At 38.3% G+C, this 22,252-nt stretch overlaps 1 protein-coding gene across 1 annotated transcript; it reads right to left on the bottom strand.

Annotated features, from left to right (window-relative positions):
* Nucleotides 1–469: 469 nt before the first annotated feature.
* LOC145479775 (SMAD family member 3-like) lies at nucleotides 470–21,091 on the bottom strand. The gene is made up of 5 exons (XM_081458224.1): nucleotides 20,157–21,091; nucleotides 14,738–14,875; nucleotides 9,011–9,088; nucleotides 5,588–5,623; nucleotides 470–4,918 (listed from the first exon to the last, which is right to left on the bottom strand). Exons 1-5 carry the CDS (start codon nucleotides 20,548–20,550, stop codon nucleotides 4,299–4,301), a joined length of 1,266 nt encoding a protein of 421 aa, XP_081314350.1. The 5' UTR covers nucleotides 20,551–21,091; the 3' UTR covers nucleotides 470–4,298.
* Between the last annotated feature and the right edge of the window lie 1,161 nt (nucleotides 21,092–22,252).

Raw genomic sequence — 22,252 nt, forward strand, 5'->3', positions numbered from 1 at the left:
TTTTATTTGATGGGCATTTTATGACATTCTTTTAAAGGTAGATTTATGAAAACTGTTCAAATGTTCTTTGAAGACTGCGTGGCACCAAGTTAAAGTGCAATTTAATTAAATCAGACTTTCAATGTGTCAGAGAAGTTTTTTTTCTCTTTCTTTCAATTTTCGGCAAAGTAGTGTTGTTGTGTTGTGTTGTGTTGTGTTGTGTTGTGTTGTGTTGTGTTGTGTTGTGTAAAAAGGGTATACTTACGACTTGTAGAAAATGCGAAAGGTTCTCTTAACTTGAGTATTTTTGAGCAAAAATTCCTCTTGGGTGTTGGAAGGACTTTGTGATCGGTGACAATCTCGTTCCCAGAGCCTTCGTTACCGTTGTCCAGCGGAACGGGAAAACGAAGACCTCTTCGTTTTCCCGAAGATCTGGATCGGTGAGTGAGGGACTTATGCATGTGTGCGTGTCACACAAATCACAGTGTGGGTTGTATCAAAGAACGAATAAAATTGCCTGTCAGAAAATAAGATGGTATCTACATTAATCTGGAGACGTGTCAGATTGCTGTAGTTTGTTCAGTCAAACATTTTACGGCTTACTACCCATGTAACATCGTATGTGCAGCATAAATTCCCACTTTCTTTCTTGCTGTACATCGCAACCGAAAAAACTTGTCAAATTAACCCAATCATTAGTGTAAACAGTTCCATGAATGCTCCTATCTCTGAGACTTCACAAAAAAAAAATAATAACTCTTGCACGCCTTGCGTGCCTATGTTTATCTATTCCACGCTGATTTCCCCCTAGTGAATTGGTCTCTAACTAAAATCGCCGTGACCACACCACCTACAGGCTTTCAGTGAGAATGCCATGAGAATTTTAAGTGAAGTCCTCCATAAAGATGCGTACGAAAACCACTTCCGGCAATTGCACAACGTTACCTTTGTTAAACCCGAGCCTGAGGCGAATAAATGTCTTACTAAATTTTCCGCGGTGAATATCAAGAACTATGAAATAACAGACTAAAACAAGGAACCACAGACGCGATTGTTTGTTTGTATACTCGTATGCCGAGCCGTAGTCTTAGTATTGTGAATCACTTTACACATCGAATTAGGCTGTAGAACAAACAAGCGAATCACTACGAAAAATCAATTTAACCAGTATCTTTGGTTTGTCGCTTTTGACTTCATTACCAGTTGTATTCATCGTCTATCTATATGTTTTCGGGAACCCGAGACAACACTCCCTCTAAAGCAACTTTATCGAGGGTCACACTCGCTATGCCGAGAGTTGTCCCGGTTGGGCGAGCCCCCGGGGCCGGGGGCGAGCCAAAGTGTTTATATGAAGAAAAGTTGTCCCGCCGGCCAGGGTGACCCTACCTAACGAGGCGACACAACTCGAACCCTCCCACCCCCCGCAGTTGGTTGGATTTCGCAAAGAAATAAGTGAAAAGCTAGCTCGAGGAGAGGGTTGTCTCGGGTACCCGAGACAATTTAAACGGGCCCTAAACATGAGCACCGTAAACTTCGGAAAGTAACGACCACCCAAAAGCAGCGACCCTCGGAAAGTAACGCCCAAAAATTGTGGCCGCTAGCGACCCCCCGAAAGTTGCGAGCCTTCCGAAACTAAGGAGCCCTATAGGCTAGTAATTCCGGAAGTAACGAGGGTCGTTACTTTCGGAAGTTTACATTAGCTCCAGTTTGAAGAAAAATTAAACCACTTCGTTTACGATTTTCAAATTCCTGTACGGTTGGGGCAAGGTTATAGTTCACACAACAAAGAGAAGACAATATTTACAAAGGTAAAATATGGCCATCCTTTATGTCTACTACTTGATGTAACGTTCATTACAAAGACAAAAAGGCGGCCTCACTGGCTGTACATAGCAAAATAAAATTTGCAATGGAAGCAGAACATAAAATGGTGTACAATACAATTCTTCCTAAAATGAGATCTATTTTTAAGGCATTGCTTTATCAGTCTATTACATTAACTCTGTATTTTGGACTATTTACAGTCATAGAATCTAATCTGCTACAATCGATTAAAAGTTCTAATTACAGATTAAAACATCACCCTACTTTTTCTAAAAGCCACAACTTTAATATACAGTCCGAGTCATAAAAATTCATTTCTTCGAGACTGACCTCTTGCAAAGGAAGTCAATCTCGGGTTTGAAGGGAAAACAAAACCTGGATCAATTAAAAAAAAAACCCTGCCACAAGAACTTTCACAAGGTCAATCAAAAGCCAGCGATACCGAGAATAACTTAGTAAAATGTGTTATGTTCACGTTTTCCGGGCTTTCTGTAAAGATTCCAAACCTTTCAGCCTTGAGTGATCAGTAACTTGTCTCCTCAAAAAGTCAATGCAAGTCAAGCAAACAGGTGATGAGAATAACGTCACTCATCACAACACGAACGCCTATAGCCTTGTATTAAATTCTCCCAATCACAGCGGAAAAGTCTAATGGTGACAAGAGTCGGATATATTTAATCAGAGGCTGTAAGGAATTTTTAAAATTAAAGAACCACAATGTATTTACTAACAACTTTGATGAATCAGACTTTTTGAAGGGACAAAACTCCATTGGAAACACCGCCCTTTTCACTTGTGAGCTTCCATGATTTGTGAAGTACCACACTCTTATGATCTAGATATATTTCTACGCATCTCGCAATCATGTTTAAATATTTCTTTCTTTTTTTTTGAGTGGATAAAGATGGCTACCTGGGTAGTGGTGAAGACAGCTTGTTGATGTTTTGGAGTGGCAGGTGGGGTGAATTACTAGTTAATAAGCGTGCAACATTATTTTGCAATGTTAGCTCTGAAAACGAAAAAGTGCATTAACACCAGGTGAAATGTCCATGGAATAGCATTTCATGGTTTACCGTTTGCCACATGTTCAATCAAACTCAATAGTATTAACAAGATCTCATAAGGGAAGAGAACACTTTTAAACTCTTGTAATGATGAGTTCCCTCTTGAGCGCAGCTGTTTTCATCACTACCCTAAGACTATATAGCTTCAAGTTTCAAAATGTTACAGAGTACAGTCGTCTATCACTCACTTATAAGGTTCTTCAATTCGTCCCACACTGGTATTCACCAGTGGAGTCGAGTTTAGAAGTTCAGGGAAGCAAAAATCAGCAACAATAAAATAAAACAAGCTTTGATGTGTGGCAACAGGATAGACAGTCATTTCACTGTACATGTAAAAAAAAAAATAAGGACTAATAAACCTACACCTAAAAACCCTAAACCCATCAAGCTAGCTGGTGGCTAGCATATATGTACTATTATTCTTATCACAAAACGAGCAGACAGATAAAAAGACACGAAGCATACAGCAAGCACCAAATTAAGCTTGAATTTCACGTAAAATGGTGACAAAGTAAAAATCTACCCTGGTATGCATTTAACCACAAGCATTAATAGAAACCTGTTACAAAGTTAACTAATCTGTATTTTTTTCTTCACAGTGAATATTATGACAAAATCTTCAATACATGTACAGTACAGCAGCTAATTTATGAGTGAAATTCTGTTTCACTGGCGAGAATAACAATTGCACTCGTCCTCGTCAATGAAAGGTCATTTGTTGACAGCAATTTGTTACCTCTTCACTGATCTTAAGTTTGGATCTCATAATCTTGGATGACATATTATTACTAGTCATATTTTTGTCTTGGCTGATAAAATTTAGATTTCAGTTATCTTTATAATTTCATGGAAATAACCCTATAAATTGTACATGTACATGTATTGACATATACTTCAGTAGCTGAGTCCTGAATGCTAAAAATCACCACAGCTTCAGCTGTGTTGCCCTAAAATACATGTGTATACTCGTGATTCTTTCTTACGATGAACATGAGTAAAAAAAATAGTAATTAAAACCAGCAATTTGTTCCTGATACATCAGTCCAATGCATCTGCTGATAAAGTAACTCAAGGTGTACCATGGTCTAACTTCCCTGCAGAATGCAATAAACCTTTTTTTTCTCTTTTCTTTGCCAAATGCAATTGATAATGACATTTTAGAAATGTACCCTCTCTCTAAGACAACAATGGCACATTTACACCATATATGTAATACTGGGATTTTCATAATTATATAAAATATAATTTATTAATACATGAAGATTACTTTTTTGAGAAGGATCTTACTTGTTCTATGCAATATGACTGGACCCTTGATACAAACCTGTATATATGGTCTCGAACATAGGAGTAGCTTTTATTGTCTAACTTACATTTTTGAGCATTGCAGACAGTCACACGATAAATTCTTTAAGTCTGTATAAACATGCATCATGACATTGATGAGCACGGATTTGAGGGAGATCCCATCTGCGTAAGTACTTTATCAAGCCACTGAAGAGGGCCATTAAGGTGAAGCTCAATCCAGCATGGTGTACTTGTCACAGTTTGTCTGCGATATTCAGCACCCCAGCCTTTGACAAAAGACATTCTGATTGTGCACATACGAGTTAATGCATACACTGCCTCGAAGCCTTGATTGACAGACTGTGATAATAGCTGAGCAAATTCTTGGTTATTGAAGATCTTTAAGTTGCACCCAGGTGGAATCTTGCAAACAGTTGCTGGATGCCAGCCATACCTTTGATTACAGTTGGGGCTTTGAACAAATATACTACTGTCACTTAAGCACTCGGCAAACACTTCGCCACCAATATAGTACAGACGTACTCCTTTTCCAATGTGTTTCCGTGTCATCTCTATCTGAGGGTTTCGGTTAATGTTTGACAACAATCCAAGACAGAACCTGTCAGAACTAGAGGGATCTGTAAAACCATCAACAGTGAGACTTGGCCGAGCTGCATGATAAATATCTCCAACTCTTGTATTCATCTCATAATAAGAAATCTGGCACCAGTAAGTTGGTTCAGTGTACTGAACAGGCTGAGCATCTAGTAGAAAAAAGGACAAGAACTGCTCAAAAAACAATTCACTAGTTACATGTAATGTATGCGCAGAATAATGACTACAGTCGAACCTTCGGTTGCGAACACCTCCCGCAAAGGACCACCTCTCCTCTCCTCTCCTCAGTGGCTGCGATCACTTATACAGCTTAAGTTTGAAATTCTATTTTGTTTTTAACCTTCCATAAGCAACCACTTGACAGATAATGAGAGGAAATTGGATAATAAGGAGTTGGACGATTAATGTATTCCTGGGTAGTACAAGAGACAAGAATTTCTCAATGGGAAGAATCGGATTTTGTTCTCGAAATTGACAGTAGTTACCATACTCTAATGAGGCAAAAGTTTGACCCAATATAGTCTTAGCTCTCATAAGCAACCACAGGTCTCTGGTGAGCAACCACATAGGCTTGACATTTTGGGCGGTCGCTTACAGGAGGTTCAACTGTATATTCATGTGCCAACACAAACATACAATGTACATATACATTCATATACTGTAGCTAAGACCCTCTACTACATCTTCATGTAATTCAACATGCCTACTCTACATGTATGAACAAATAATTTTACATCAACTATTTACAGTGGTATATAAGGCCAAAAACAGAAAATCATTGCTTAAAATACTAGTCTGGAATTAAATTTCTTTCTTACCTACAAGGGTGGGGTCTGGAGATAATGGTCCAGGATCTACAAAGAAACCAACAAAAAAGCACTGAATCTACATTTCACTCAGAGTTCCCATAAACATTTCTCTAAGAAGGAAATATATTTTGAGGGGGCATTTTACTTGGATGATTCTGTTGTAAACTGATTCTTTTGTAAACTGAACCACTATTCTTTCACTGTCTTGGAGATTGTATGCCATCTGCATAGAAAAATGCTGTTATGGTTGAGAAGAATCCAGGGAAAATAATTTGGGATTAAATAATTTAGGAATTTGTTGATGAATCTCGAGACTTACATGAACACAAATGAGTTTGAGGGGGTGGGGTGTAGCAAATTTGTGGATGCGAAGTAAATTTATAGTGAAAATGAGGGCTGAAATGATTTAAAATGAGTCATAAATTACCCCTCTTCTTATATTGCTCTGGTTGTGCTTCAGGTAGCTGACTTGGTATTCTTAACAACTCACTAGTGCATGTATATTTACCCCACTTACTCAATTTTTTTTTCCCAAGCACAGATGCAACCCTAACGCAGGCTACACAGTGGTGCCCAAAAATTTCTCAAAGAGGTTTAGGACAACATTTCTTCTCTCAAAGAAAAAAAAAACATTACCGTTTAAGTACTACTAAAATGTGGAGACATTAACAGCCAAGTTTGACAATATTATTATTAACTAGTGAGACAATCTCAGATAGTGCAGAGCGTAAATGTATAGCTCTGACACAGTACTCATAACACAGTTCCTGTATAACCCCTACCATTCACTCCTGGTTTGTATTGACCTTGCTAGTTTTGATGAGACATGACCTTAGCATTGTATATGTTTGATGTGTGTATTTTCATTCAGTCCAAGAATAGCTTAAAATTAATTACCATTTGTCAAGACAGCTCTTAAATTTTACTGTGGTGTTTTACATTGAGTTTTGCTCATTTTAAATTAAACAATACATTTAAGTAGCAAACATGACAATTTTACTCTTCACGCAAACGTTTGTAACTTGATACTTTTAATTTCCTTGCAAAGGTATGTAACCTGAGCCTCTTTTTTCTCGAAAACACACAGAAGATGTGCTTGCATTCTTTTCACAGCTGGAGATAGATGGAAGAAAGTTGAATGTCAGAAGGAGAAATGGAAGAGGAATGATTTGCGTTATTTAACACGCAAATTTTCTTTTGACTGATAAAGAAAAACTAATCTAATTATCAAATTGTCACGGAACAGTAGGTTCTGTTGCCACCTTTGGTGTTAACAATAACACCACTTAAATTTAGAATACACACTGATATCGATTACTACAACTGAGAAGCGTTTCAACGAGCGGTATCGAAAGTAAACAGCGCTACTTGACCGAGATTATATCCTTCATTGGTGAATGACTCCCGTCAGAGACTGATAAAAATTTATGCTTCCAGTAGATACCACAGAGTCTGCAGTACTATTTGAGCAGTTTCCTGGGTTTTTGTACAATTTGACAAGTTTTAATGCCACTTATTCGGGAGAGTTTCGGCTGCAGGTATGAACATTTTGTTCTCTTTGATAGAGACAACTAAAGAATGAAATAAACGCACTAGTGTAGTTTGGAAACAGCAGATGATATTTCTTGAACCAAGTTAGGCGTAATCCCAAAGGACATGCAGTCACAGTAGCATTCTTGTATCGTGCTAACAATGCTAGGATGCATGCGTATGACTCATTAGGGTTCTACCACATGGAAAAGGGCTCAATGTTAGTGTGTGACCTTGTATGAAATGTATTTTCCATCTGATATGTAGTTGACACTAACGCTTATTAATCTGCGCACGTGTTTGAAGCAAATTTTGGTTTTGTTCTAAAGAGAAAAGTACCACAAGGCAAGCAAGGGGCTTTCTGAAACATACAAATAGCTTTTTGAAGAGCTCAAGGAAGTAACTTAGGTACATACACCCCCCATTTTACATAGTCCTCACAAGTACCTACCCCATCCTATCCCCCTTGCAAGCCTAATTAATTAATTGCAATTAATTAATTATACAAACATAAAGGTTTATACTTTATGGCCATAGTACCATAGTGCCTTATTACAATAGTGTTTTAGCAAGGGCAACCCCCAAACCATCCCAACAGCGCACTCTGCACTAAAAACTGGATCCTTGGATACTGTAATTCGGGAGTTCTCATTGGCTTAGCCATTATGGGTTGCGAGCCATTGTACCATGCTCTACAAATATGGTAAGCATCCGTGTGATTTTTTTTTTTTTATCTTGGCATTTTCATTTCTATTTTAGTGTATATGTAGTTTTCTATATATTAGGTAAAGGTAAAGTCTGCATGCGAGCCAAGTGGCCCATCAGGCCGGAGCTTATCCCGGTTTCTGTAGCATGAAGCGACTAGGAGTATTTCTACTCCCCCCTGGATGGGATGCTAGTCCATCGCAGGGTTACCCCCAGCATTAAGTTCGCCGGTACCCATTTATACACCTGGGTGGAGAGAGGCACTGTCAGAGTAAAGTGTCTTGCCCAAGAACACAACACAATGTCCCTGGCCAGGGCTCAAACCCAGACCGCTCGATCCGGAGACGAGCGCACTAACCATGAGGCCACCGCGCCTCCCACTTTTTTTATATATTAGGGGCATTTTTAATAAAATAATTATTCCTCTCTCAGTTCTTGCATATGAGATGATTATAGCCAACTAGGTGCTACAAACTTTGTTGGCTATCTACCATCTCATATCAAACTTGCACTAGTGGAGTAAGTGATAAATATGGATTCAGGGGAACTGTCTTGATTGTATCATAAATTTATTATATGGCTCTGTCTCACAAGGACCGGGAACTAACAAATTTAAAAATTTGATTGGCTGAAATTGATATTGAAAGTGGTCTAGATTTTCCAATCTAGACTGGTAATGTTTTGCAGTGAAAAAGTTGCAAACTAAAATGCAAAATCATTGACTATTTTCTTCTAACTATATTTATTTATGGAACTGCCAAAAAGCCTGATGAGGAAAAAAAGTAAAGAGGACGAGAAAACTTTGGCAGAATTAAATTCAGTTCATCGCCGTTCACAAGCAAAATGTCAGTTAGTACAAACCAGTTACAATAAACGAATTAAATTGCTCTTATTTGCCATATAATAAGAATATTTTCAACCGAGCTTAGTCAGCCAATATGGGAGAATCTTGACCTTGGTCATGTGTACAGAGCTCACAGCGTTCGGTCTGTACTCATAACCTCGGTCAGGATTCTCACAAACAGACCTCCCGCTCAGTTAATAAAAGCTAAATACAGCCTGACTACATTGCTGTATTAATGAGAAAAACCAATAATTCATATGCTTAGAACAGAGTCAGGTAATTCTTGAACATGCTGTCCCAGGTTTCTAATGTGCAGCACTCTGCAGAAAAGTGGTTTGCATGTGTTTACCCACCTGTCTGCATACTTTGTGGTTGGTCTCCAGACATGTCAGAGCACTGATCTTCAGACATGTATCCCCCTGTTGGAGTATCTATAGAAAGAGATAACCATAAAAGGAGGTTTGACTGTTGTAAACAAGTAGAGACAACAGACACATGCAGAAAAGCAAAATGAGCAGCCTGTGTAAAATGATGCAACTGAATTGAACACTAACTGTACAAATTTGCTTTCCTAAAAGTAACATGCTATACATATTTACGATCTACAGTGTACTGTCTTCCATTAATTAACATATTATTTGATATCATTCTACCCTTCAACTTATTTCCCCTCACTGCTTTCACTGGAAGGGACCCAATACTAAATGTACTACCGTATTTACCCATGTATAATGCGCACCTTTTTTCCAAAATTTATAGTTCGAAATTTGCACTGCGCATTATACTCGGAACCTTTTGCTTGTTGATCGTTTACACCGCTACACTCATTTGCATGCATACACAAAAGAACAATAAACTTGGTTTTAATAGGCTGTTGTCAAGACTGTTGTTATAATAAAAACATAACTAACCAATAACAGCTGTTTAAATATGATGGATAAAAACAAACTGTTTTGAAGCATCTTTATTGCAATCATTGTAAACTTATGGGCAATTATGGCAGCAGCAAACATGAAGCGACAAAGTTACACCACAGCGGAGAAGTTGAAAGTTATACAATTTGCAGAACAGCATGGATATCGTTCAGCCCAGCGAGAGTTTGGAATGCCGAGAGCAATATCCGTCTTTGGCGAAGAAGAGGGGAAAACCTAGAGAAAATGCCACGACTTCAACATGCGAATCGTGGAAGGAAAGCGGCTTGGCCTCGCCTTGAGCAAGATCTGATGGCTTGGATCACAGAAAAGCAAAACAACGGACTGGTGATTTTACCGGCCGTGATCAGGCTAAAAGCAATGGAACTTTCTAAACATCCACAGTATGACGTCGCTGCTGGCGAGTTTAAGGCTTCCAACCACTAGTGCCAAAGATTCATGAAGAGAAATGGTTTGTCATTGCGACAGAAAACCACGCTCGCCCAACGTCTTCCACAGGACTACAAAGAGAAAATCGTGCAGTTTCACCAGTTTGTTATCAGGCAGCGAAGAGCCCACAACTATCCTCTTCACCTTGTGGCAAACATGGATGAGAGTCCAATTCAATTTGACATGCCATCACATGGAACTGTCAGCACAACCGGCGAGAAAATAGTCAAGATTCGAACCACAGGAAATGAAAAGAACCGCCTGACTGTCGTTTTGGCATGCACAGGAGATGGCTCAAAATTGAAACTGCTGGTCATTTTCAAGCGCAAGACCATGCCAAAGATCCAAAACAAACATGGCGTCGTAGTTGCTGTCCAAGAAAAGGGCTGGATGGACAGCGAAATCATGAAAATTTGGATTGAAAAAGTTTGGCGTTGTCAAAGTGGAGGTCTAAGTCAGCGAAGAAGTCTACTTGTGTTGGATTCCTTTGAAGCACACAAGACAGAGCAAGTGAAACGTTCGCTGAAATCGGAGAACACAGACTTGGCTGTAATTCCTGGCGGGCTCACCTCAGTACTGTAGCCTCTAGATGTGTGTTTAAACAAACCTTTTAAGGACAGGATGGCATGGTGGATGGCATGGACGGCTGAGGGAATCCATGAACTGACGGCTACTGGAAGAAAAACGAAACCATCCGAAGAACTCATGTGCCAGTGGATCGGCGAAGCATGGCGTGATATTCCACGAGAAATGGTCGTGAGATCTTTTTTAAAGTGCGGAATCACAAATGCTCTGGATGGTTCCGAGGATGATTGTGTTTTTGACAGTTCATCAGATGATGAATCTATTTTAGAAGATGAGGTTCTTGTAGACAAGCTCTTCGCATCTGACTCAGAGTGGAGGATTTTTACGGATTTTGAGGTACTGTTAACAATCATAAAATTATCACTCACTTCGAAACTGTTGTAAATAATTGCTTTGTGATTTAGAAAAGTATACCGGCAGGTCAACACTAATTACCTGAGTACTGTAAGCTTGAAAGTTCATGTTATTAAACTGTTGCAATGGAATATACATATTGTTTGTCTTTTGTTTTGGTGGGTATTTTTTTTCAAAAATTGTCCGGAAAATCAGGGTGCACATTATACACGGGTGTGCATTATACACGGGTAAATACGGTAACTATTTGACACATAAGCTCTGCCTTGCAATTTTGATCCACATAGTACATGTACCAATTTTATCAGCTCTGTGTTACAAAAAGTGAACATGTATTATGGTTACGCAAACCGAATTAAGCATGAAGAAGCAGAGCAAATAGAGAAAATTGAGCAGGTAGCCGCCATCTATACATTATCCTCCCGTATGGCATTCTCTGTCAGTTTTATAGTAAGTCAAGGAGAGTCACATCACAGGATACCAGTGCGTATTTTTGTTGCAAAGTAGCTTGGTTTTGTTACAATGTACATGTATCTGGTACATGTGTGACCTCAAGGTAAAATCACATACAGTAAAATCAGCCATACTACACCACAAGATACAGTGTACGAAGTGGGACATCCAAAACAAAGGAAAGCCAGCCTTGACTTATGACTTTCTTTGTTTTGGATTTCCCATTGCATAACATGTGGCCCAATATGATTGATTTTGTACCAAGTTACCAAATCATGTAAAGGGCCTACTGTGCAAAATACAGGTAAATCATCGACAAACTGGACATCTTGACATACTGTGGATTGTACATGCAGCACAAACATTGGCATGTTCTGAGTACATCAATAGGCACTGTTTTATATTCATTTGTAATACAGGAACTGTAAAAGTTTCATGATGCACCTATGATCAGCCATCCCTGAAAGGGAGGAGTCCCAGGCAAGGGAGGGGGGGCCTCTGCAAGGAGCCCTTCCAAAGTTCTTAATTCAAACCTTCCCCCTCCCTGCCACCACCACCACAACCACCACCAATGACAACAATAATGTCAAATAACAGTAAACTTGAAAGCACAATATAGAATACATAAAGGCTCTGAGAAAACAACACTTTGTCTTTAAGAATTTGGCAACTGCTCACTCAATTAATTCCATATTCAAGTGCTTAACTGCTTAATTATTCAGAACCTCTTCTAAACCGCACACAAAAAAGATCTTTTGTGAAGAAGAATACTTGAGCTTGCAAATTTAAAAAAAATAGACTACTCCAGAGCCCATTAAAGGTGGGATCACTTCCACTTTTAGATATTTCACATATTAATCTGTATGTTTCTGTACCATCAAAATCATTTTTTTTTTTTGAGACTCCAAATGTTTTTCCTGACTTACAGTACTGCTCAGAACTAAGCAAACATCGCACGCAGGATTAACTTTCTCTCCTCACTTGCCTGATGGGCAATAGCCCAGGTAAGCTGTCCTCCAACTAAATTTTTGATAACGATTGACACGAGTAAATTTTAGGCACATGAGTAATCAAGTGTTTAGCATAACTTTGACAAAAATTACAATTTAAAGTGTTGATTTGCTGATTGCTTGACACGCAACCCACAGTTCGAAAGTGGTTTCCTAACACATGATCAAAATTTGCCCCAATCAAATTTCTTTCAAGGATTAAAAATAGCTGTTAATAAAAATTATGACGTCCACTGCAGTGTTTACACAGCGTCTCTCAAAGATGTGAAGGCTGATAATTTAACAGGAGATGTTTGATGCTTCGATATTTCCTTTTTTCACCGCTATTGTATAGCAAAAGGAGACAAATAAAACAATTTTGTTCCATTAGTTAAAGTTTTCTAGCTTATCTGGGACTTGGGGACATGCGTGCTTTGAGAAGAGATGTCGCACACTAAACATTGAATTTTACTCTCCACAAGACAAGTAAGAAAAGCGACAAAATAAATAAAGAAGATTGGAATAGGAATATTATTGTTGCGTTGCTTTCAATGATGCGCCAAGTTTTTAATTTGGATTTTCATCTTGAAATAATTTGTTTATGTGGCATTTTGCAGCCCAATTAGCTATTGTCTTCTTCAAGCATCGTGAAAAGTTCTTGATCACACGGCTTAAATACCTCAAAAGCTCTCAAGCTTGAAGGGCCTGTTTTGTTAGAAAGGAAGAAATATCTTATTAGCGATGGATTGAATGAAAACAAATCACGTATGTAATGATTCTAGTTTGTGTGAAAATCACAGAGATTGATAACAGCTGGAATGAGAGAAGTAAACATCAGCTTGCCGTTCTTGTCAATTGTCTTTTTTGGCATTGATAAAATAAAATTTCACCCTACCGCATTATTTGAAAGCGTTATTTCTTGTAATATTGTTTTATTCGAAACTGCAGAACATATTTTCACAAATAAATGAATGAATTAAGCAAAATGGTAAGTAACGATAATGATCAATTCTATGATCTTGATCCAGTACAAAAGAATTAGAAACTCTCCGGTGTTGTCTGTTGACTTTAACGCAGCCCCGTTTGAAAGCCACATTACCTTAATAAGCTGATTTATCGCAATGCAAATCATTGTATTTGAGGTTGAATGACTCAAAATAAAATGGCATGTATCACTATGTAACCACCGCAATATTCAGCCAGTATGAAAGAAATAGAACATGTCTGCTCCTTGAAGACAAATGACACTCCTTCTGAATGTGGTTGTTAGAAAAGGTTGTTAACCTCCTTTCACAAAGCAACAAAAGAAGCAAACAATAACCAAGCTCATACATACTAATGTGTTTACTTTTAAAAACACGCTAAAACGCAAAGTCAAAATGCAGTCTAACACAGCAAAACACATGCCTTTACCCCTTCCCATTGTTAATGCATTAGTAATGCAAATTTTGGTTTGCTTATAAGTTTTGAGCGGTACTGTACAGTTTGTACCTCCATGTTGAAATTATTTTTTATCCTGTAGTATCAAGTATTCAAATGACAACCAAAATTCGAGGACTACTGGTGAAAATTCAACATTTGACTTTCATGGATTCCTTTTATAAGACTTTTAAAGGCTTGTGCAAACCATGCCTCATTTCACAAAACTTAAAAACAATCTGTCTCTCTTAACAAAGTCCCCTGTTTTTACCCCTGTACAAGATAGCAGAGAAAAAATCGTTCCTCAATCACCCCACTTCTAAGAGAAACTATCCATTCAAACCTCCATACAAGTACCAATAAAGAATTGCATAAACAGGCCCTCCTCCCAGGGGTTATGTACATAACACCACAATTACTAATAGGCCAATGCTCTATAAGGCCAACATAACTTTAATAAGGCTAACACCTACAGCCGATACCAAAGACATTTGCCTTAGAAAGATCACGATTACCTGTACACTGAGATCTGTAACTTGTAATTAACTATTGAATCAATTGTGTCAATGAAGTAATGTTCTTTCTTTACTGTTAATAACAATATATAAATACATAAACCAATTAACTTACTCAAATTGATTACATACATGTAGTTGTACTTTACCTAAATTGCACATAAAGTAAATCAAAGTATGTTCACAATCACATTCTCACCACTAGTGTACACTACTTCGCAGAAAATGTTTGTATGAATTTTTTTCTTTTGAACTTTATTATGACAAGACTTTTCTTTCCTGGCAGTGTAATTATCAGGTGTGGAGTCTTCGTATATCCTCCAGGTTTGCAAATATATATCTGGACAGTAAGAAACAGTATACTGACTAATGAACTGTCAGAGAATCTACCACAAGTTACTCACCAGGCAGTTGGTGAAATGGTGAATTAGTTGGTTCTTGAGTAGGAAATGTGGTATTTTCAGGCCGTGTGTATTCAGGCAATGGTGGGCGTTCTCTGGGTAGTTCTGTTGTTTGACGCGGAACAAGGACAGGTGGAAGTACTGAAACACACAGAGCAGACATGTACATCACAATGGGTTATTCTAGAAAAAATACACACCCCCCAATGGATGGCAAACTGGAAATTCTCGCAGGAGGGGGGAGGGGGTTGATGGCTCGGGAAATCCGGGCAAGAGGGGAGGATCTGAACCTAAAAATTCTTCCTCAGGAGTCTTTTTCAACTTTAACCTCGCTTGAACTTTGCAATGGGAAATCTTGTAGTCTTTCAGTTTATAGTGTTCTTGCCTCATATGCTTTAAGTTTACCTTTGTAGGTCCTGTTAATCATGAAGAACCAGCGCAATAAATGGATAACAACAGCTTTACGACCAGATAAAACAACGTCGACTGAGCACGCAATGCCTGGAACATTTTTACAGTACCCAGGCCACCCGCGCCTGTACTTTCTAACATCCCCAAAAATGTGAAGAAAAGACTAGGTGAGTCAGTTGTACTTTTCTGTTTTATTCAGGCAACCCAAGAACTCGTTTTGCTGGCTAACATGCGTATGCACAATTTGTGTAGAATTTATTTCCTACCCCTTATGATGTGTAACCGTAAATTGTGGATACGATACCACCATGCAAAATAACTAGATCAGCCGAAACAATCAGTTTTCTTGTGGAATCCAGGTTGTCCAAAATTATGCTCATGGTAAATGCCGCTATATACCCCAATATTAAGTTCTTTAATTATTTCACATTGAAGATTCCTCTTTGAATCTACAAGAGTTTCAAGCAGTTTTATCTAGGCTGCTTCCACTTTATTATCCATGCCTTATGATCCATATGGTAAAAGACAAGTTTATGGAAGCCAGAACGTGGACATTACACATAAAAACTTGAGTGCTTGAAAGAAAGGCAAGAGTTCCAGTTGACCTACAGACACATCAAGGTAATGGGGAAATTTAAAATTAGTCTAGTTCAAAAAGCTTTCTTAAATGTCACACTAACAGTCCTAACAACGGGGACTCGATCTAGTAAACACGTGCCAATGTAGGCCGTCTTGTCACAGAAAACTGAAATTATAGTTTTTATTTATAATCGCCTTAAGGACTTTTTCGCTATAATTTTTCTTACATTTACATAATTTTTAAGACTTACGAATTTCTTATCTTGTACATTTGTTGTGGTACAGAAAAAGGCAAATGGCATTTTAGAGGAGAGTGTGAGATCACTCAAATGTTAAACACGATCATTTGAATATTCTGATTTAAAAAATGTTGAAATTTAAACCTCAAAATTTGCAATATTCGCCGAGCTTTTAAAATTATAATTAACAGGGATCTTTTGGATGAAATGTTACATCTTTTCTATTGCCTGTTGTTTCCAGTTAGGGCCTTTAAAAAAAATGGAAATTCAGGCAGGAGGGGGGGTCCTTGAGCTTGGAAATCCGGGCAGGAGGGAGGTTCTAGCGGTCTGGGAAATCCAGTCAGAAGGGGGGCTCAGAAATGCTTGCCATCCATCGGGGGGAGGGGGGGGGTGTATTTTTTCTGGAGTAACCTAATAGAATAATATAAGTGCCAGGGCTTGACAAAAACATAAATTTCAGTTTGTCCTCGAGACAGGTAGCTCTCAAATTTTGCTTACGCTGGCGAAGTCTTAGTTCACTCTTTTAATGATATTTTTGGTGCACAACTTGCCTGACCCTTTGCCCATTGGGCAAGTGAGAATGAAAATTTACTTGCCCAGAAGGGGTCTACTTGTCCGGGACAATGGGACAACACTTTTTTCAAGCCCTGTATATGTACAATAATTACATTACTAGAATAATTCTTCTAATGAGAGCTTTATATTGGTTGGGTGCTGTGAATAAAATTGCAAGGCATTATCACTTATGTGTGTGTATACAAGTACAATGTAAGTCACAAAGTCACTGATTAAATAGTGTGATGACTTCTTTATTACACAAAATTCAAAAACCTTCAATTCATTTTTTCAAGGCAAGCACTGAGCTATTTCTATAGATCAATGTACATGGCATATTTGGTCACTGGATTTCTGGCCCTGAAATCATGTTTATATTTAATTTTCACCTTTTTGCATCTAGCTCTTATAACTTGACTGAAAGATCCATAAGTAAAGGGTATCTGTATGGAAAATTAGGTTTGCATCAAACAAAACTGTTCAGATATTTCAGATGATCAACTTTGCATTTCACTTCAGCTATGATAGATTTCATACAAGCATCATGTATACATGTGTAGTTCAGTCTTGGATGGCCTTCCCAATGTTTTGATCCAATTGTCCAAAAAAAAAAACAGAGGTCATGGCCAAAAAAACACTTCATTTATTTATGCTGTTTGCCCCAAGGGAAATACAATGAAAAACATATTAATTTAACCTTCATAGACTTTCTGAAAGCTGTTTAAAACATTCTCATTGCAGGAAAAAATGCACATGTAATGTACACAAACTCTTCAAATTATCTCTTGTAGATGTCTTTTTGCAAAAACGATACATCTACCTGTAGGATATCTCCCAATACATGCAAGACAGGTACACACACTTTATATAAAGTAGTCAACTATTAGCTAGGAAAAAAGAACTTTAAATAAATACAAGTAATGTATTCTACCATATTCAAAGCAAAATTCTTTTTTGTTAAATTTACGCAAGCTAATTGTAGGTAGTTTAAAAGGTTCCTCAGCTAATGCAATTCTCTTATTTCCAAGAAAAAACATCTTATGCATACATGAACACTGAAAAGTTCCAGCCAGTATGTACTTCGTGGGTGAATGTTAAAAGCTGAGTGAGTCATACATAACTTGCCTCTGAACCAAATTTGGTTTCTCGCTTGATGTACAAAACTCTCAAGCAAGTAAAGTGCAATTCAAGTGAGAAAGGTAAGGTACATTTGGTTCAACAACAGTTTATGCATGGCTTAGTTCATTTACGACATTCTCTCACAAAGAATAAATGTAACAAGACTTGATGTTGCTATGGAATTATCTAGCAAACACAACAAAAGGTGAATGAACCTCACCCCAATTAACACTATCTTTAAAAACTTCCTATCTTCAACTTCTGCTGATAACAGTAAAAAACAATTCACTTCTTACACCAACATGAGTTTGTTTGCCAAAATTTTACATGCATGTTGTGTGGACAACATCTTGCCGACGATTTCCACAAAAATACAAGAAAGGTCAAGGAAAACAGTTTACACAGACATAAAGCTCTAACAAAACCAAGCATTTGAAAACACCTTTGAAGATAAAACAAAGATACCTTATATTGGACAGTTAAATCTAACAGATTCAAACGATAACAATGAATTCCAAAGGTAAAAAATACATCAGGTAAAGTTACAAGAGGTTCTCTAGCTTGAACACAGGATTTTCAAAACTAGCCCAAGTAAGACTCCACCATCAATGAATAAGCCATCCATCACTAACTTCATATTCTCATAAATTTGTAAATAAAAGTTGATGTTAAAATTAAGATCACTGCTCTCCGTGTGCGAGTCAAGTAATGCGTTCAGTAGAGTTCTGTGGTTTGACAAAAATCAAACGATACGTGAATAAAATCTGCAATTGATCGTTGATGTTTATATCAGATAACAAGGAAAGTATGGTAACTCCCTTCCGGAGGCAAGCCCAAACCTTTTGTATTTGATTCGCCGTCATAAATTGCTTCTTACAACGTTCGAAACTTGTGTACCGATTCCCACTGTTTAATTATATATCTTCGGAGCAAAATTTGGTATTTGTGTAACAAAAACTTGTTTTCATGCAGCTCTTTCATGTATATATAAAATACAAGCGGAAATTGACGAAAATAGATTTTAGCACGCCTAACATACCGAAAACAAGAAATGAACTTCTAAAGTCAACAACAATCACTCACAGCCAGAATGCTTTAATTAATGTAGGGTATTTTCTGATGTTATGGATGAAGGAAAGATTCGAGAAAGAGATGAACAGCATTTAAATGGATTCTTCGTTCTGGCCGCTTCAAAATCTTCGCTTGCGAAGCTTCCAAGCAAATTCGTGACACATACATGTATACACTAGGAACTCATGACAAATAAAGTCGGTAATAAATTTTTCAACGACTTTAAAATCAATATAAAACTTTAGTGAAACAATGTGTCATTGACCACTGTCAAACTGGTGCAAAAAGTACTTGAAAGTTCGCTTAGCGTGATGTTCGAATTGTCTACGCTAACATAAATAGAAGCGTTTGTCAAACAAAATCGACTAAATCGCGCAGTTAAGCTCCCCCAAAATTATTTATTTTAAACGAGGCTCTAGGAAGACAAGTTTAATCGATTTGTTTTCTACGGTTTCAGAGAAGAAATAGAGACTGGAATTGTATCTACGTGGTGGAAATAATGGCAAATCTGAACCGCGGCAATATTGATAATTGCTTTCATCACATCCACACATCGCATAAAACTGGATCGACCGAACACAATGTTGTAGTATTCCTAAACGAATGACAAATGCATGTTTTGAAAACGGGCAAAAAGACACCGAGCACTGCCTCCAGCGGCAAGTCACACTATCTACTCCTGCAAAACCCTGACTGGCTTTGCTTCACGGTTAGTTACACAAATTTACCCTCGAAAGCCTTGGAAAATCAAGGCACTGTTTTGAAAATGGAAATTAACCGATCAGATCGGATCAAAGACTCCATCTATAAAGCAACAATTTAATATTGGACATCAAAAACAGCTGATACTGTGAATCGACCAAAAACTATTCCGGAACTCACTTTCTTCTCTTGATATGAACTTGCAGGTTTTCAGACACGTCCAAGGATCCAAATACTAAGACACAACGGCCGATTAACGCTCTACGGTGACTAACAAACTCAAGGACGAACGAATATTAAGTTCTCGCTGTACTGGGGATTTCTCTTGGACCTTTCATTCCACTCGGATTGCATTTCTCAAGTTAGAAAAATGCACATTACCTTGCTTACAATCTGGCAATTATCGAACACATGCTCGAGCGTTTAATCAAGAGCTAAGAACATACGTATCCTCTTCACAACTTAGGCATTACAAGGATATGATGTTGTACGTTAGCTCGTTATCCCTGCTGGTTTAATGTAGGCAGAATAGAATTCTGACCTAAGTAAACTATTCAGACATCCTGACATCTAGAACGATCGCTGAGACACACGACTAGTGTGCAAAGTAATGTTACACGCGCGCTTAGATCAAAACAAAACCCGATAGACTAATTTGCGATGCGGAGCGAACACAAAGCGAAAAACCTCTACGACCTCCACGATGCATACTTTGCGCAGAGAATAATTACTCAAAACAAATTTACCTGGGGTCTCCACTCGCTGGTAGTGAAAAGGATTCACACAAACTTCATCCTTCTTCAAGCTAAAGGCATAGTCACAGGACTCGATAGGTCGCAGTTCATGATGGCTTTGCAGGTCGGGCCAACGCCATAACCGACAGTAAATCACATGCGGTAAGCCTTTACGATGCGACACTTGCAAACGGCCATCTAAACTGCGAGGTATTGTGACACACTTTGTGGGAATACTTGGGTTGGTGATCGCTCTTTCCAGCTCCTCGAGGCCTCCAGTTTTCTTCAATTTCTTCACTAAACTCTTCACGGCTTTCTCGGCCCATTTATCATCGTCATCCGTACTTCTTTTCCAGCCCAGCAGCCTTTTAACTATGGGCGGCGTGAAAGGAAGAAGCGAAGTCATTTTACGACCACACTCTGGCTAGTCCAGATCCCTTTTCTTTCGATGCAAGCCACTCTATACCACGTTTATATCCAAGTGCAACTCGCTTTTTGCGCTCTAAATCTCCCTTACCTTTTTCCTTGCATAGGATCGAGTCCATTTCCTTGACTGACAGGTGAGGTATTCCCATCACCTTTCCGTGGGAGGTACATACAGCACCAGCCAATCACTGTTCGTCCTGTATTGACGTCACATACTATTGACAGTGACACAACGCTGCGGTCGATATACCCAGAGTTCCTGTTGGTCGGGGAGCTTGGTCAAACGCGCAGACTCGAACATTGCATCAGAGAGGAGAGGCTGCTTAAACTCTTCTGGAATAAGTCGACCGCAGTCTCTTATTCTCTCTTCTTCTAAATTTACTAGTAGTTTCACTCGCTTCAAAGAAGAAACTGTTTCTGGAGGCTAAATTTAGCCATCGTCAGGAGCCCATGGGCTCGTGCCGGCCATATGTATATGTGCAAACATCTTTGCCACCCCCACGGCCCTCCACAGGGTGGAGAACTGTTAGGTGGGTGGCTATATGTAGGTTAATGAAATGAGTCTCAAAGCAAATTTGATTAAAATTGTCATAAATGTTATTACAAGTTACGCGCAACCAACACACTGAAAACACTTCGGGTTGATATTTAACCACCCACCGATAGAGTGGGTTTACGGTGCCCTATCATGATCAGTTGCGTCTCTATCACTTAGGGAGTTTTGTAGCCAATCAATTTACTTCATTTCTAAACGCTCTAATTCTGAAACAACTAGTCCTGAAGGTCTTGCTGATTTCTGTTTTAGTAATGCACTGATATTCGATTTTAGGACAAGAAATCAGATTAAAGATTTCAAACCAGAAATTAAACATTAAAAATCAAACTTCAGCAACATTATTTTATTAAAATTAATAAGCTTGTAAGTAGGGGATATTAGACGGAGGTGAGAGATATGAATTTTATATCCTAGTGGGAAGAACAATATCTGACGAGTGAGCGTAGTGTACAAGCGAGAGTGACATAAAATTCATATTTTTGAGCCAACCCGTAATGTTCCTTTTTATTTCATTATAAGCAGTATTGAGACCAAATATCCGATATTGCCAATTTTATAATGTTTTCTGCAGAATCGAGTTTTATAAATACCCAGGGGGTGCTCCGAGAAAAATTGGGTGGGGGTGTGCGGCCCGCTTCCCAAAACCCTTACCTTATTTATGACCAAAATCTGCGATATTCCCTACCCTATTATATTTATTACCTGACCAAAAATTCGAAACTCTATTTATGACCTGACCCTTAAATCAAAACCCTGTTTAAGACCTACGTTATAATTAGTTCCCTAGTTCACGGACCAGTGTTAAATTACCATAAACATAATAAATTAATAAATTAAAAAAAAAAAACCATATCAAGGCTAGAGTGCAAAAACCATAGCCTATTTATGACCAAAATGGCCAAAATCAGCTAAAATCAATACCCTGTTTATGACCAAAATGGCTGAAAACTATGCTCTTTGGGGCCGCACATACCTATATAGCCCATATGAGGGAGTACCCCCGGGTATAAATACAAGTGGGCTTTGTATAAGCTTATGTAATTAATACAACTGAAGTACCCTCTGCTCGGGATAAAGAAACAATCAGGAGAATCAGGATGCTTTGTGGCTAACCTGTTTTCTTGAT

The sequence above is a fragment of the Orbicella franksi genome, chromosome 2, assembly GCF_964199315.1.
Source record: "Orbicella franksi chromosome 2, jaOrbFran1.1, whole genome shotgun sequence".
NCBI lineage: Eukaryota > Metazoa > Cnidaria > Anthozoa > Scleractinia > Merulinidae > Orbicella > Orbicella franksi.